We start from the raw sequence: 16,864 nt of genomic DNA on the forward strand, positions 1-16,864 counted from the left end.
ATGTATTGCACAAAACCTGGTCATACTCACTCTTTGACCTGGACACCAGTGGCATAGCTGGAGCAGCCACCTTCAACAGACACAGAGAACCCCCTCTTGCCATCTGTGGCTGCTGGCATGGAGATGAGGGTCAGTGTATAAGGCAGCTGCTCACGCAGGGACTCGGTGGAGTGTTTTTCTATCATTGGAGTCAGCACAATCTGGTTATGGCATTTTCCACTGGAAGAAGTGAAGAAAATCATTATGTCCCATCCCTCCCTGCCAAACTCACACCTCTGAGTTCTCTCACTGACCACAAGCCATAGTTTTAGTGTTTACACCACTCCTCCCTCCAAGGCCGCTTCCTGGCATTCCTCAGAGTAGCATTTGGCTGAACCACTCTGAGCCAGCTGAACACGGCTTACACCCAGCAGGAAGCAGCTCTGTGGCAAAGTCCATCTCCTCTTACCAGTAGAGAGTGGAATGTTGCACCAGTGCATAAGTGTCCCCATCTTCGATTATCACTTTGCAGCTCATACAAGCAAAACACTCAGGATGATACTTGTATTCGCCAGCCACCTACAGACAGAAAAGGGAGTAGCTTAGGAGGGCCAAAACCCATCAGCAGATGCAGCTCCTGCTTTCCTCTCCAATTAACCTGTTCACTCACATCTCTAAGGCAAGTGGCTGTTTTTTCCTGAAGAGTTATATTAGTCCATTCTGTCTTTCCTGAACCCCATCCATGGCACCTTGTTTGCAGAACTCCAAAACAAACACATCAATGCTCTAAGCAAAGCTTGTGTCCCAGGAACCTCTGCTGTATTTGGCAGTTGCTCAACTATCAAAAATAGTTGACAGTCTGCTGCAGACTACTAAACAAGGTATTAAACCTTCCTGTTCAGTTGCTCTTGGCAAGATAATTAATGTTACGCCTGAATTAATAAAGCTGAAAGGGCTTTTTTTTTGGCAGACAGGCAGTGCACAAATTCAGATATTTAACCAGCTAGCTGACTGAAAAAAAAGCACAAACTGAGACAAAAAATACCTTTAAAGAATATTTTAATTAATTGGTCTATTTTTCTATTTCCCTTACGTGAACTTCCTTTAGTGATATTATTAAGCAAAGACTTTTGCAGGCAATGAGAAATTGTTTGCACATTTCTCAGTATTTCCTTTTGAGGTAGCAATCATATTACTGAGTACCATCCTGCTTTTTATTTAGGCTCTAGAAAAATAATGGTTTTGTTTCATTCTTGGCAGTTTTAAAGTTTATATATTTGCAAGGTTGTGGCAGGAGGGAAACATTTAGATGAGCCCATATTGTGCAGGAAGAGTTCAATGCATCAAAGCAGTCGGGGCTAACACTGCTTCAGGACATTGTCAGCCTGAAAAAGCACTCTGGCCACAGCCAAGGTGGGACTTGGATGGCAACTTTCCCACAGCCAGAACCTGCTGCTCACCCTGAGCCGAGAGCTTGGGCTCCACAGTGCAGTGCAAAATCACCCCTGGAGACACTGAGGCACTGTGCTACAGAAACTGAGCAGATGTCCCCTGAATCACCTTTGTGCTTCTCAGGTCTGTACTTTTCAGCACTTGATTTGTTCATGTGCTTCAGATCCTCACATCTCCCTCCTTTAACAGCTACCCCCATTCAAAATTAATTTTTATCTAGAAGATGCACACACAAGCTCCATTTCTAATCTTTGATTAGAGATAAGAGTAACATGGAGATTATTACCCTCAGTTTATTTGGTTATCTGAATACCTAAAATAACTCACAACTAAATTTGAGGAGATGAAGGCAGGCATGTTCTGCCTCCAGGCAGGAGTCCTTCAAAGTCCTTACCATCACAGGTCCAGTCATCAGCAAAGAGCAGCCATGGCAAGATTCCCCAAACTTCCCCCAGTAGTCTTTGTGACAGTACAGCTTCCCATCTTTCTCATAGTACCAGTTAGTGAGGGGATCCTGGCATTCAGAGCACCTTGAAGGAAACAAAAGAACAAAGTTCCAGTTGGCAGCAAGTCATAAATCAACAGTCCTTTCCTGCATGGAGAACACAAATATTCAGCAGCAGCTCACCACCAGGTAGGTCTGCCAGTTACAGATGTACTAAATGTACTAAACCCTTCCACTTGCCAGTGCTCTTTGAACTGAAAATTTGCACCAAACCCAAGGTCTGTAAGGAGAGGTGGATTCAACCACTACAAAGAAAAAGAAGCTTCCAAATTTTAAAACAAAGCCCACACATTGAAACCCACATTTATAAATTTTGCTCCTCTGCTTTCTCCCTCTTTCTGGATGCAAGTTTCCAGCTGCAGAGCTGCCCAGCACAGCAAGAGCTCTGCTCTGTTTCTGCTTAGTGTTTCTATAGCATCACCCTTATGCCAGGGCACCTGCCTCCTCAGTTCAGGAAGCAGGACTGAGAAGCAGCATCCACTTCCCTTTGAAATGCAAAGCTAGATTTGCACCAACCTATCTGGAAAGTTTTTCTGTTGTTCTGTAGGAAGGCCTCTCCCAAAAGGTAAACTGCAGCATTCTGCAGTTGAGGGAGAGTTTTCAAAGCAGTTCATCCCCTGAGCTCTATATACTTACTGCATCCACCAATTAACTGTGATTAAAGTCCACCTCTCCCTTCTGCTGATCACAGTGTATGAGAAAATAAACACCACAAACAACCCACAAAAAAAAACCCTAAATAAAACTAATTCTCTGATTTCATGAACAGAATCCTCAAATCCTTCACATATCTGTCAGCCTCTATTTCAACAAGAAACCATTATTAATCATCTATCTACATCCTTCCAAAAAAAAAAAAAAAGTTTGCTGAATACAAAATAATCCTGCCTCAGCAAGATGCATTGGGCAAGGGAGTTCAGCAGCATTGAGGTGTGACTTACTGGAGAGATAAGGCACAGACAGGAGTTGCATCAGTAAGGATTATTCCATTAGCCCTGGGCAGCATGTTCTCAGACTTTAAAAGGAAAATAAGTCTGGCACTGGCCATTTCTGAGTGCAGAATCCAGGTTAGTCACCAATAACCGGTTCAAAGAAACACTTCGAGGATCAATCCTGTCATCTGTCTCAGTTACTGCACTAGGGGGGAAGCACTGCAGTGGGATGGGGGTTTAGGTGGGTGTCCCTCCAGGCAGCTGGTCTCCCTCAGCACTCACTGTGCTGGGGTCTGCTGGTGGCACTGGAGGAGCACATGCTCCCAGGGCTAAGATGAGAGCTACAGTTGACTTCACCTCTCACGAGCTTCCTAAAAGCTCATTTGTGCCAAAGACATTCTTTGTAGACTCCAGCAGTTTGCAATGAGCAGGATGATCTGTGAGGCTGGTCATGCTCCAAGAGAGCACAAAGATATTTGCTCCATCTCAAGAGACTGCAAAGCAACAAGGTAAAGCTGCTTGTAAGCAGCCTTTGGCTGTAGGGAAAAACACACCTCATGTAGTGCTGCACCCTCCCCTCAGAAAGATTGCTCTTTAAGATGTATTTGGCTTCTACAATGTTTGTTCTCCCAGCTGAGGAGCATCAGATCCTGTTCCCCCTCCAAGGGATGGGAAAGAACTCTGGCACATGCAACAGGCCCTGCCAATTTTGTGAGAAGCAGAGGGAACAGTAATTTAAGATTGCTTTACATGGTACGTACATCACTTGAGCCCCAGCCTGGAGGCACTGTCATGGTTACACCCTGCTCCTGGTATGCAAGAGACCCAGAAGGCATCCCAGTGCCTTCAACCACTGGCCTTTGGCTTCCATTTGCAGTAAATACTCCATGCTGAATGAGCAAATAGGTGAGTGGGAGGGAAAAAAGAGCAAGTGGAGACTAACAGCAAAGATTTCTATCATTTTGTGGCAGGAACATCTGGCTCAGCATGGGCAAATGGGATCCCTCAGACTTATCCAACTCCTCCATGCATGCCTGTACCAGTGTGTGCTCCACGAGTGATTACATCTTCAAACAGGGAGCTGTGACCAGACCTGCACTTGGGATGCAGACAGCAGTGCTGGAGACTGCTTCACCAGGATTTCAGGACTTGTTCTGAAAGTCTGTGTTCTCTCCACACAGGTGGGTCACTGATTTGTTTTTAAGCACATCACCTTCCCTTTCCTCACCCCTCTTAAAATTCACCTTCAATCCCTTCCTTTTTCTCCCCAAGTAAATGTAAAATTTCTGCAAAAGCAATACAAACTGCCATTCTGTTTAGGTGAGCTCCACAGAATCATGTGCATTTGCCTTCCCTTGACCCCTCCTCTAGTACTAAATTTTTTGGTTCAACCTTACAGCACTTAGTTAAGTTTGCTTCCATCCGGAAATAAGCGCTGGTATCTAATTTGGAACACACCTATAGCAAAATGAAGGTGAGGAGGTGGAGCCAGCAAACAGTCAGTTCTCTGCTATGTAATTAAACAAATCTGGGCAGGACAAGTTTGCAGCTTAAGGCCCAGTGCCCCACCCTGGGCAATGAGGCAACAGGAACGGAGCAAGCAGCCCTGGAGAGGCTGGATGCTGGAATGGGTCTAACTGACTGCTTGGTTAATCCCTGCCAGGAACAGGACATGGCTGCAGCCCATGCTGCCAAGCAGCACCTTTGTCACTTATAAAATGACATTCTGTAACCTCAAAAAGGCTTGGGAGGTGTGGGAAACTGGCTGACAGCACACAGGTATGGCTTCAATGCTTTTTGTTATTCACCAAATGATAAAAGCAGCACATGATTGTTCCACAAGGCTCTCATTGAAGAGATATGTCAGAATTTTATCCCAGAAGATACAAGAGTTGCCATTTCTTCCTCTCCCGCCTCACTGGGGCTGTGCCCTTGCACCAAGGTTCACATCAGCTGAGACAGGAATGCAATTAACTGCTACAAATATTAAGGAAGCTAACCTTTGCCAGTCACCGCAACCAAAAGGAGTATGCCATACTCCTCTATCTTTTATAGATTAGAAACCACTAATCTCCTCCTAGATTATTTGCTATTCCTATTACAGAGCAGCAAACCATGGTGGTCAAGTTTCAGGGAGGACTGGTAACAGCCATACCTGCATGTGTGCTTCCTCTTGCTGCCCAGCCACCATTTTCAGAGCTGCAGAACCCTGCTCTGATTTTACAGACCAGACATTATAATTCTTCATTTCCCAGATTTGGCTATACAGAATAAATTAATTTGCCTCCCACAGCCATCCTCCAGGAACCACAAGCAGCATCTGGGTGCAGAGTTCAGCCCTGATGCTCTGCAGCACAGCAAGTGCAGAAAGAGCTCCCAAATCACTGCTCCATGGACTCTTGGTTTTGTGGGGGGTGGTAGGAGGATCAGGTCACAACAGGTAACTAGCCTAGTTTCAGTTGAAAAGCAGCACTGGTGCCTGGTGGCATCTCTTTTACAGCTAAATGAAAGGCAATCCCTTCATGGAAGCAAAGACTTCCCTGGCACTGAAGAGACAGATCCCTTCGAGAAGGGCTCATTAACAAAATGCCCCCCTCACACACACAGTCAGGCCAGATCAGTTAACGCTGGCCAGGCTCGGGAGCGCCGTGGTTCCAATTCTGCAGGCAGGGCAGGGGGAGGACAGTCACACAGACAGAGAGCTGCAGAATAAAGCACCAGCCCAGCCTGTAGCTCACCCAAAGGCTTACTCACCCTTAGCAGTGTGTGTGCACTGGCTACGTAAGAGACAGCAGACGAGGAAGAACAGATGCTAGGAAACAGACTACTAGAAAGACAGAGTGCTTAAGCTCTGACTATGCAAAACCATTTCCACACACTCAGGAGAAGGTGTATCTATGGCTTAGCATAATACCCTACACATATTACAAATAACGAGTGTCTGCTCACTTTCCTTCTTCTGAAAGCAGCTGCTGTTTCAGAAAGCTGCCTAAAGAAGCTCAGCAACTGTGCAGCAGTATTTACTCCTATCCTAGACTGTTTTACCAATAGGCTCCTTACTCCCAAACCAGTACAAAAGTGTTTGTAGAACAGGATCAATAACAAGCAAATCCAAGCAGAGGGGATAGGAGGGAGACAATGAAAGTGCAAGCTGTGCCTTTCACCATCCATCCACCTAATCAGCACATCAGTGTAAATCACTGGCTGTGTTCAGCCCCACTGATATTTCTCACTGTGAGAAGCAATGCAATCAAAGTGTTGTTCTGGAACTATCGCCTTTCTCGATCCTCATTTGTTCAACTGTACCAAAACCGAATAAAAGCTGAATTAACCAAAATATCACAGAAGAATCCTTCTCATCCCTAGTTACCTGCAAAGTGCCTGATTTCTTAATCTGCCTCGCTGCAGATTACATCACCTTCCTGAACTCCTACAGCAGCACCTCATCTCACCCAGTCACAAGGAGCTTTGGAAGAGAAGAAGCAGCAGCCACATTAATCTCATTCCTCTGCTGGTGAGCAAAGCACAGGGTACAGTGGCACATCGAGTGCTCTCTGGAAGGGAGCCTGCCTGGCTGTGCACACACTGGAGCTGCTCCCTTGAACCAGGAGCTGGGAAGGGACTGGCAATAGGAATATTTATTCCCTGTCACCTCCTGAAAGCAACATGGGATCCCAGCTTGAGGCCGGCTGTTTCTGGCACACGAGCACGGGACCTCATTCTTCCAGCCTCACACACTGACTGCCTGGGAAGGCATCACAGGGGGGCAACCACACTCTGGAGTCCCACTGCTAACCCTGTGCAAGACTTACCGAAAGGGATCCTTGGGAGCAAAGTAAGCTGGAGCAGACAAGTAACTTCCCATCTTCAACACTGGATAAACCGGATCAGCCACAAACTTGTCCAACTGCCTCTGAACAGTTCTGTTCTGCCAACATGGCAGCAGCCAGTGCTCATTTACTCTTGCGCTGATTCAGATACTTCACCTCCCTTTGAAGCTGCCCAAGGAATGCCAGGTCTCTCGGCTGCTCATTCCTTTTCAGATTTTTCCTGGCTCCCATTGCTATAACCATCTTCTTCTGCGCTCAGCAGCACCTCGGGAAGGACAGAATCACTGCTGACCGGCCTAGTGGGACATGCTGCTGCAGCGGCTCTGCGAGCTCTGCTGCCTGCTAACTACTGGCAAGTTTTCCCTTCTCTGGTTCCACCCAAGGGTGGGAGGGGAGGAGGGGCCATGGCAGGCGGACAGCGGCGGCTCCAGAGCCTCAACAGGCTCTGCTCCTTCACAGGGGTGGAGCTCTGACCCAAAGAGGGGCTGAGTATTCAGTGCGGAAAGAGAGCAGCTTTGGCCAAAGAATACAAGCACACACACGTGAAACTCGTCACTGCAGCAGCCGCACGTTCTAATGGAGGAGTCAAAGACGGCAACGAGCCACATCTCCAAGTATATCAAATTAACTACATACGTTCCTAAACCCTGCACAGTGGGTGGGGTTATCCTGCCTTCACAGCACCTGCAATCCGTTCATCCTGCTGCAGGAGGTAACTCCCATTGTGCTCCATCTAAAGAAACAGTGCTTTCTTTCCAATACTGTTTTAAGAGATCATTACAATCCTTCAACAGAATCATCTCCTGAATGGAAGCTGAGAGGTATAAATCAGCACAGAGTACTCTCTCCAGCTCGCAGCACATCCAGTTGTATCACTGTGTTTGTCTGAAGCCAAGCATGATCTCTAGTGACTTAATCAGCTAAAGCTGCTCACAAGACACTCAAAAATGCAACAAACATATGCTGCTGCACCAAGCCCGCCCATTTTTGTACAGTCAGCAAAGTCTGGCATGCCTGAACACAGCCTGAAAACCATGCTCTGTTCCAGAGGCAAGAACACAAGCACTCTAAAGTGCTTTTCCTGGAGATGCTCGCCTCAGCTGGCAAACTGTTCCAGGGACGCTTGGGGCTGGAACAAGGCAGTCTTGGCTGCAGATTTGACAGCTGCTGCTCGCTGTTGAAGTACGCAGAAACCTAGGCAGCTTTTTGTGTTCTTTTTTTCTCCTCTCTTAAACATGTTTTAAATTTAACTTTTAATAATCAGCCACCTTCCTGCAGGGGGGAAAAAAAAAATCTCCATTTTCCCCATTCAGTGTAGTTGGTAAGCTTGGCTGTAAAAGTGCAGTGAAGCCGAGTGCTGCAGAGCCCGATGTGCTTGTCAGTTCCAGCACGGGTCTAATTCCTTCTGACATTTCACACAGCTCTACTGGAAGCAGCAACACGGTGAGTCTGTGTCTAGGAATGCGCTCTGGTCTCCCACATTCTCTGTATGTTGCGTGCTGAAAAGGGGCCAGGCTCGCAATCCTGCGCTTCCCTGGCTATCAGCACCTCCCCAGCACACGCCCACCTCCAGCACAGCCCCAGCACCTACACACAAAAGCCTTCCCCACAATTCTGCTGCCGTGGGCTCAACGCCCTCCCAGGGCCATTCCGCGTGACCTCATCAATCCCAGCTCTTCAGACAAAACCTTTGAAGATTTGATCCACAGATGTGATAAGCAGCCAGCTAGTCTGTGAATGAAGCCAGCAGATAAAGCCGAACTTCAAAGTAATAAAAACCACCCAGACAGCTAAGCAACTAGGAAAGGATTTTAAGACTTCCTTAAAGCCAAAGGACACATAGTCAAATGTCTATTTAAACAGGAAATTTCTTATCAAAATTATTTTACTTCTGCAGCAAGACCCAGCAGCAGCAGCCAGTGAGTTACTTTGGCTACACAGAAATGTCTTGTTACTTCTTGCTTTTTCTGTTGTCTCTATGACCTATTTGAGAACACAATGTCTCTGATAAAAGGGCTCTGGAAAAGGTGTTAATGTGGTCATACATTCTAGATCTGAATTCCTGCCAGAATGACTGTACTTCAAAAATGCTGATAAAAGTGGGGGGGAAACCTTCTCTAATTTTACAGATACCATCTCTGGGGGCCAAAACGCACCGGTGTAAATTTTTGTTTCACCAAATCAAGTCAGACATCAGCAACTTCTCTCTTGCAAGTGCTGACAGCATTTCCACTCCAAACAGGTAGTCATCACAGAGTGGGGGCAGGGAAAGCTTTTTTCCTCATTAGGGTTTAGAACTGCACAGTAACTTTTGCCAAAAAGACTAACTAAGAAATGAAAAGGAACACGTGAAAAACCTTGACAACGACTTACGACTCACCGAGTCTTAGCCATTACAAATTTATCTCCACAGAAATGAATCACACAGCTGTTGTGATATTCCAGTGATGAATACCTTGAGCCAGCTGGGGCCGGGCAGCCTCTCGACACTCTGCCACACATGCCGCGCTCGGTAGCATGTCTGCAGACAGATGTATCGCTCAGCACAAATTTATCCTGGCACAGACAGACACTGCGATATGTGTGGGACTGAGGGAAGAGGAATCTGCTTGATGCCTGAAGAGTTTGAAGCAAGCCTTTCCTTTAGCACGGGTGCAGCTTGGAGGCATTCCAAATACTTCCTGCAATCCCAACACCTCATTGTATTTCTAAGGCACTTAACGTGTAACACGTGCTTTGCTGCTGTTGAAAGACGAGAGTCAGCTCCTGAAACCAATGCAGTCAGCCCCTGAAAGCAGCACCGTTTGCATCCGCACGTACCTGCGGGAGCTCTTGTACGCGGATCTTGAGTAAACTACAACAAACGGCGATGTGAAGCTCAGCTCCATCACTGCATCTCACTTCCAAGCGGCAGCACAACTTCAGAACAACACCGCGATGATTCTCAGTACCTCACACCACAAAGCACATGAGGAAGGAGAGTTTTTATCCCCACCACACTCACCTGATGGCTGCAACCCTCCTGAATGTGTGCAGGTTGAAAAACAAACCAAGGAAATTCAACCCACTGAAACTTCATACGTTATCTAGGGTTTAGGAAGCAATGGCTTCTGCTCTGTAAAAGCAGCAGACATGGCAGTAAGACTGGCACACCACTGCATCCTCACTCCTCTTTAACGTGCTGCTTTGGTCTGTGAAGACCGGGAACTCCTCAGGGAAGGATCCTGCCTCGCTCCTGTGCTGTGTGAGTAATTCTAATTACCTTGATATAATAATGCTCTAACACTGCTCTAAAGGACAAGCTGCCAATTCAACCAAAAGAAAGTTTGGACTGGAATGCCCTACTCCTCCTTAAATATAAAGGCTGGTCATTGATGCCCTGTATGTGATAGAGTCCCCTGAGGAATTCGGCCACCTGCAAAGTGCTTCATTGTTCCTTTGAATTGTGTAAACTCTTTAACGGTCATAGTGATCTGTGTGCCAACAGGCAACTATTTCTCCCTGAATCTGCTAGTGAGCTCCTGAATTGCAATGCTGAAGACACCACCAAAGGAACAGTCCCAGGAATCTGCAAGATTAGTGAAGAGTTCTCACCTCTGAGGCCCCTATCATTAAGTTTCTGTAACTGCCAGAAACTGGAGAAGAGAGGGAAGAGGAGATTTTTATCTTCCTGCTCTTACCTTAATTCAGCTGCCTGTTATCACTACTGCTGTTTCCCCTGCTCTCAAATTCAGCTGCCTTGTGTATAAACCTGCCTTGTGCTCACAGGTGAAAAGCTAAAGGAAAATTCAAAGCACCAAACACCCCACAATTTAAATTCCTCCTCATACACATCTTGCTTACAATTTCATTTGTCCACATTTGTGCTTTAAATCCTGTTCAACCATTTGTCCTCTGGGGAGGGAGCTGCTTTTGGAAAATGAAGGCCTGTGCCAAAGAGATTGAACTGACAGAAGTGATCTAAAGTCTAGAAAATACAGTCTGGAGAAAAAGCTAAGTCTGCTAAGTGCAGGGCTTCTGCCTTGTTCGAGGGACTGATGGGAGACACAATCTGCTTTCTGACAGGGGAAGGCTATATGGATAGCAGAAGCAGGGGAAAAGGCTTGTTTTTCATGAACATGGCTAGAAGAAATGGATTTAAATTGCAACACGGGATTTCTGAAGACAGTAGAGAGAAGGTTCTAACCCCGAGGATAATGAAGTGCTAGTAGACAGTCTGGGAGACCAAAGTCCTACAGTCACTGGAGATTGTTAGATGACCAATTCCTTGATCATCCCTAAGCCACAAAAATTACTTGCTTCAAAGGTAAGTTGATAGTAGATATACTAAAAACAGAAAACAGATTTATAAAAATACCCTTAGAAATAATCCAGTTTATCCTGCACTCCCAGACCAGGTTTAATTATACATAGTCTTCATACAAGTTTGTCTGGATTGCTTTCCCCTGCCCCTAAATGTAAAAGGAATCAAAGTGATTTACTAAGTTTTGCTCAGAAAAAACCATTTCAGTAGCCCACAAAATACGGCATTCAGTATAGAAAAATCACATTTTGAAAGACAATCAAACCACTAGAGCTGGGAAATTAGTAGTGTTTCTCTTTCTGTTCAGTAGGGTGGAGCTTAGGGCACCCCTTGATCCATGGATAGCAAATCCACTCCTCTTCAAACTCCTGATGATTTTTCAGCTTTTACTTAACTTGTTTGGGTATAAAAAAACATGTATATTTTAAATCTGTGACTGTAAAATCACCACAGTAATCCATCACCTTTTGCTACTTTTGAAGATATACTGTGAACATTTTTTCTGGCTTTGGCTTTTAGCTGAGATCTCTGCAGCAAGCCAGTGTTGCTTGGCTACTTAAATTAGGTTTATTTTATAGACCACAGTACTAGACATGCTCTGTTATTTCATGGTTAGGAAGGAACTGAGCCTCAGCTGTCTTCCTTCCTAAAAAGTGCTTAAGCACCCTGCTACAGTAGGAATTCCTGCCAGCATTTCCAATTATTTTCTTCCTATGCGTCCATTTTCCACCTGGATGTAGTCTACAGGCTTGATCTGAATTTGTGGTTTTCAAATAATCAAAACTGGATTTTTAACAAATACCATGTCCTTAAGATAAAGCCACACAGCTATGTCTGGGTCTTCTCATTCCATCCTACTCCAATTCAAATACACAGTATCCCTACAGAAAGTGAGGATTGTCTCTAATTTCATTTGTCATTAACTACAGAAAAGCAACACAAACCACCAAAAATAAACACTGGTAATAATACTTTATTCAAAAGTATAATTCAAGGCATTACCTTCTATTTTGCAATATGGAAAAGAGTTGGATCAAAAACAATAAAACCAGCAAGCTCTTGGTCAAAAAAGCTCTTCCAATAATCCCCTGAGGTAAAAATGATCCAGACCTAGGAAAAAAATACCTTTTCACTTCTATCTTTCCCTTTCTTGGTGTAATGTTTGAAGTTCTGTGCAATGAAATTTCCAAATCCAGTCAAACTGTGAAAAGCAGTGACCTTTGATAGAGTGTGCTGTCTCAACTGAACTCAGAGGCACAAAAGCACATTCAGAGTTAATTCACAACAGACACTGTGACAGAAACATTTAAGAAACTTCCTCAGCCAGATCCAACCCATCAGATTCAAGCCTAAGGAACAGGCTGGCCAAAGAACAGTCTAAAATATCCAAGATCTACAAACAGGGATTTGCTCTTCTCTCAAGCCACAGCAGGGAAAATGCAGGATTCAGAGACAAAAGCTCCTGTACATGCAGTTTGAGGAAGGAGGGAAGTGACAAAAACTTAAATCCTCGGAGACGCTCATGTACGTCAGCGCCAAGCCTGACCAAGAATAAACAGAGCTAACGAGCCTGGAGCAGTGCCAATCAGCATTAGAGAAATTATGTGCCAGGCCAGGGAGTCAGCTAATCCACAGGAAGACTGCAAAAAACACTCCACAAGAGCTGCCGGAACTCACAGCTACCAACTGCCAAAGCCTCCTACCCGTAGAGGCTTTTTAAAGTTTGGCTTTGGGATATCAGGCATAAGACTGCTGCTCAGCATGGCTTAGGGACAGCAGAAGAAAAGGAGGAGCACAGTGTAAACTGGAAACTTGTTTTCATGTACAGTCCTACCCTGGAACTAGGAAAAAGGGGAGGGCAGCTTCCTTTCCTGCAGGTTCCAACTGTTCACTGAGCACAGCAGCCTCGCTGGGTGCTGGAGCTCACCAAAAGCACAGAGCAAAAGAAGTGCATCAGCAAATACAAAAAGTGACTACACTGCTCAGAGAAAGGTTGGTGTCATCGCTTGCATCAAACAAACCAGCCCAGAAGCAACAAACAAACCTCCATTATACACTATAACCTATGAAAACAAATCCTCTGTGAAGTGTCCCAAAGGCAGGATTTGCCTCCAGCTCAGCTGTTCCTTACCTCAACAGCTCCAACAGCAAGAAGTACCACAACATTTACAAATCAAGACCCACAAGAGAAATACATTCAATGGCAAGAGGGACAGATTTCCCAGCACACACAGCTTGGGGTTTGGCTACTGGCAGAATCTAGGGAAGCTCAGCAGGATACTCATCCTTCAGGGAAAAGAGAAAACCAGGATTAAGACAAGCTGCTTCATTATGGCTAAACATGAACACTAAAACCAACAGAAATCCGAAATACTGGGACTTGTAATGAAATCAAATGTTATTGTGATTATTAATGTGTCACTAAAACAGCATTTTCTGAGTGAACTGAGCCTGCATTGCTTTGGCAGCATGAGATGCTTTATTTTTTTTAAATATACCAATAACCACAATCAACCTTCAACAAAGTTGGGGTATTTTGTTGGCTTCTTTTTTTTTCTGTTCTTTAAACGAGGACAATAGATGCTTATTTTGGCACAAAAAACATTCCTCCAAAGCCACACTTTGGCTTCCTTTTCTCCCCACTTTCTTTAACAATAACGAAACATTAGCCTCCCCATATTCAAACCAACAGAGAAGCCAGTAGAAGCTGGAGGTACTCAACCTCTTTCAAAAATACAGACCCCTTCAGAAATGTGATTCTGGAGCATGAAAACTGGACTGAATATTCATGGAAAACCAAAATGGTATTACTCCTACCACCACGAAAAAGCACAGCAGATATTCCTTTTTGTCCTTGCAGACAGCAACATTATCTAACAGATTTCATAAATTTGTCTTAAGAGTCTGCAAAGGAGAGAAAGCAAAAGGCAAGATCTCTGTCTCTTCCCTCCTCTCTATCAGCACCCTGATAACACCCTTGCACCTACCACACAATGAAAAAGTAACAGGCTGTGCAAATTGCCTGGGCACTACTTTGGAATGCTGCAGAAGACAAACATGTAAGCCATGGCTTCTGCCACCACCAGTAAATCAGAGCTTTTATTTGCACTTTATCTGTATCCCGTTTGCGTCAGCGCAGCCGTGCTGCCAGGCAGTGTCAGCTGCTCTCAGGACTGGATGCTGTCCCTGGGGTACAGCACAAACGAGCTCGGAACAGGTCAGGCACAGAGATCACTGTAGGAATTCCCAGCTCATGCTGGTACTTCACCACCAGCTCCCAGGCAGTGGAACAACACAAGGAGGGTTTAAAGGCTGAAGCTTCACCTACCGGAAACAGGAGATGTGCCAAGCTTCATTGACAGTCTTGTGGAGGCGCTGCCCAGCAGCAATGCTGTCCCCACATCCCAGGCATCTCCAGACTTCTTCACCTGCACGCAGCAATAAGGGGACAAACAGCAACCAGTTTACACCAGAGAAAACAAAGATTGGTACATCTTTCATAAAGAACAATCTTAAGTAACTGACAGGAAAGCCTTCCCACATGGAAAGCTGCAGGAAGTCTATAACCCCAGAGTGGGAACTCCCAAATCAAACTCTGATATCTTGTATATTTTTTTCCCCAGACATGACATCTCTTTCTTCACATTCTGCAGAAAAGAAGACTATGACTTTTCACATAAAACAGCTCAGTTACAGCTCTGTCAGAGCAGAGATTTCAGGAAGGCAACACTGGTCTAGTACAACAATTCCAACAGAGAACCATGCTAGGCCAGGAAGACACGCTACTGCTTCCCCCACACCACTGACTCAGCACAAAACATTTGCTCGCATTTGTAGAATTAACTGGATTTCCCAGAACTGAAAGAAAGGAAAGACAAACTTCTTTCAGTAGAGAACAAGTAGACTACCAGGAAGGAATTACACTCTTGAATGAATAATCCCATAGAGACTGTACAGCCAACATCAGACTACCCATCAGACTTAGAAAGGGGGAGTTATGCTACTGGCCTATTGCCCTTTCAGAAAATACTTATAAAAGTTATAATAGAGCTATAATAGTTTTTGCTAGAACTGCCAGAAAGCCCCAGAGAGAGCTGGTTACTTAGATGCAAGCAAGCTAGAAAAACAGAATGAAAGCTTGTGCACAAAGAACATTTGGCACACAGATAAATGGTATCCAAAATCCCAAGGGCAGTGCAGGCATATTAAAGAGTCAAGAATCTTAGTTCAGCACAGGATGGCACAAGAAATGTGTCAGAGAGCTGAAAAGATCCCAAACCTGTTTCTTCCTGCTACTAACAGTTTCCTTGTAGCAAGGCAGCATTAAAGAAAAAGGTGCACTTAGAAAAGCAAACCACAAACCACGGACTTCCCTTTTCCAAAGAATGGTACAACTTGGTAGTTGCTTAGGCAAGTTCATACCACTGTTAAATTCCCTGAAGCTACACAAAACAGAAGCCATCAACTTTCCATGCACCTTTACCCCACCGTCTAGGTCAATGACAATGTTTAAAATTAACTAGGGTGAAGATCTTGCACTTTTTACATAAATAGCTATTTCAGGGAAAAAAAACATTTGCTGCTCAGCTACAAGCACCACTATCACCAGCAGAGCAGCAGTACCCAGGAAGGTCTCCATAAAGATGTAAGGCTCAAAGGGTTCCTTCAAATGTGACTGCTACTTCAGTCCCTAAGTGTGCATCAGCACCACACCTGGATCACCTGCCCCTGTGCCCTTCTGCTAATCCAGAACACCAAGAACTGCACCTGAGCTCACACCTGCACAGTAGAGTAAAGGCTGGGAGAACCTTGGAAAAACCTGATCCTATCCATGTTGTCCCATAAAGGAAATGGCTTTTCAGTGCACCAAACGGGCTTGGGAATAAAAGGCAAAGCTCCGTGTGCCTGTGCCTCCATGCACAGGCAGCCAACGCTCTCCTCTCCAAGCAGGGCAAGCCCTGGAAGTCAGCTGAATTTCTGAAATAGCTGCAGGCCAAAACTACCTGCAAACCAAACATTCTGCAGCTCCATCCCCTCCCATTCAGTGTCACCAGCACAACACACACGTGTAAAAACTGTCTGTGGATCCTACTAAAGATATTTAAAGATCAACTATTACACCATAGCTGACCAGAAGCAACAAATTATTCCCCGACCATCTTACAGAATCTGACCCATCGGCTTCGGAACTCCACGAAGAAACTACACCTACTCTCAGCTGCAGTGCTACATCTCTTTAAGTGTACCCAGGAAGGCTGATTAGCTCACAAAGGGAAACGAACAGTCCTCAATCCAACAGAAATTGCTTCAGTATGCAGGAGAAACGACGGAAATGAAGAAAACAGAGCAGGAAACAGTGCGAAGGAAACGCAAACGGACATAATCCATGTAACAGGTCTGTCGAGTTTCCCAGACGGGAGGAATGTGTCAGAGACGGCCAGCGAGGAGCAGCCGCCGTGGCCCCGGCGGACACCGAGCGGGACAACGGGGACGGGCTGAGCGGCACCGGCGGCCCCGCGGCACCGGCGGCCCCGCGGCACCGGCGGCCCCGCGGCACCGGCGGCCCCGCGGCACCGGCGGCCCCGCGGCACCGGCGGCCCCGCGGCACCGGCGCTGCACGACCCGGCCGGCTCCGGCCGCCCCGGGGGGGACGCGCCGCGTCTCCCACGGCCGTCCTGCGGATCTCAGTGCCCCGGAGACCCGCCGGGAACCCCCGGGAACCGGCGGTGCCACCGGCCGGAGGGAGCCGCGGGCCGGCCCCAGAACGCTCCCCAGCCAGGGCTGACGTCCGGCCGGCTCCGGAGGCAGCGGCCCCGTCGAGCCCCGCGCCCCCGCCGATGCAGCGGCGGCCGCCCCGCGGCGG

The 16,864-nt window shown here is 46.2% G+C and overlaps 1 protein-coding gene across 6 annotated transcripts in view; it reads right to left on the reverse strand.

The window, feature by feature from the left end:
• LIMK2 (LIM domain kinase 2) overlaps positions 1 to 16,864 on the reverse strand; it is a 32,157-nt gene that overhangs the window by 13,612 nt on the left and 1,681 nt on the right. For 2 of the 6 annotated variants that reach the window (XM_085593045.1, XM_021549978.3), the window contains exons 2-5: positions 14,330 to 14,429; positions 1,826 to 1,961; positions 449 to 558; positions 31 to 219 (exon numbers count right to left, since the gene is read on the reverse strand). In XM_085593045.1, the coding sequence (XP_085449171.1) occupies positions 31 to 219; positions 449 to 558; positions 1,826 to 1,843 (317 nt within the window). In that variant the 5' untranslated portion in view covers positions 1,844 to 1,961; positions 14,330 to 14,429. The other 4 variants (XM_085593044.1, XM_085593042.1, XM_021549979.2 and 1 more) reach the window with 4 other exon arrangements.

Source organism: Lonchura striata, chromosome 15, assembly GCF_050655825.1.
Source record: "Lonchura striata isolate lonStrDom1 chromosome 15, ASM5065582v1, whole genome shotgun sequence".
Classification (NCBI taxonomy): Eukaryota; Metazoa; Chordata; class Aves; order Passeriformes; family Estrildidae; genus Lonchura; species Lonchura striata.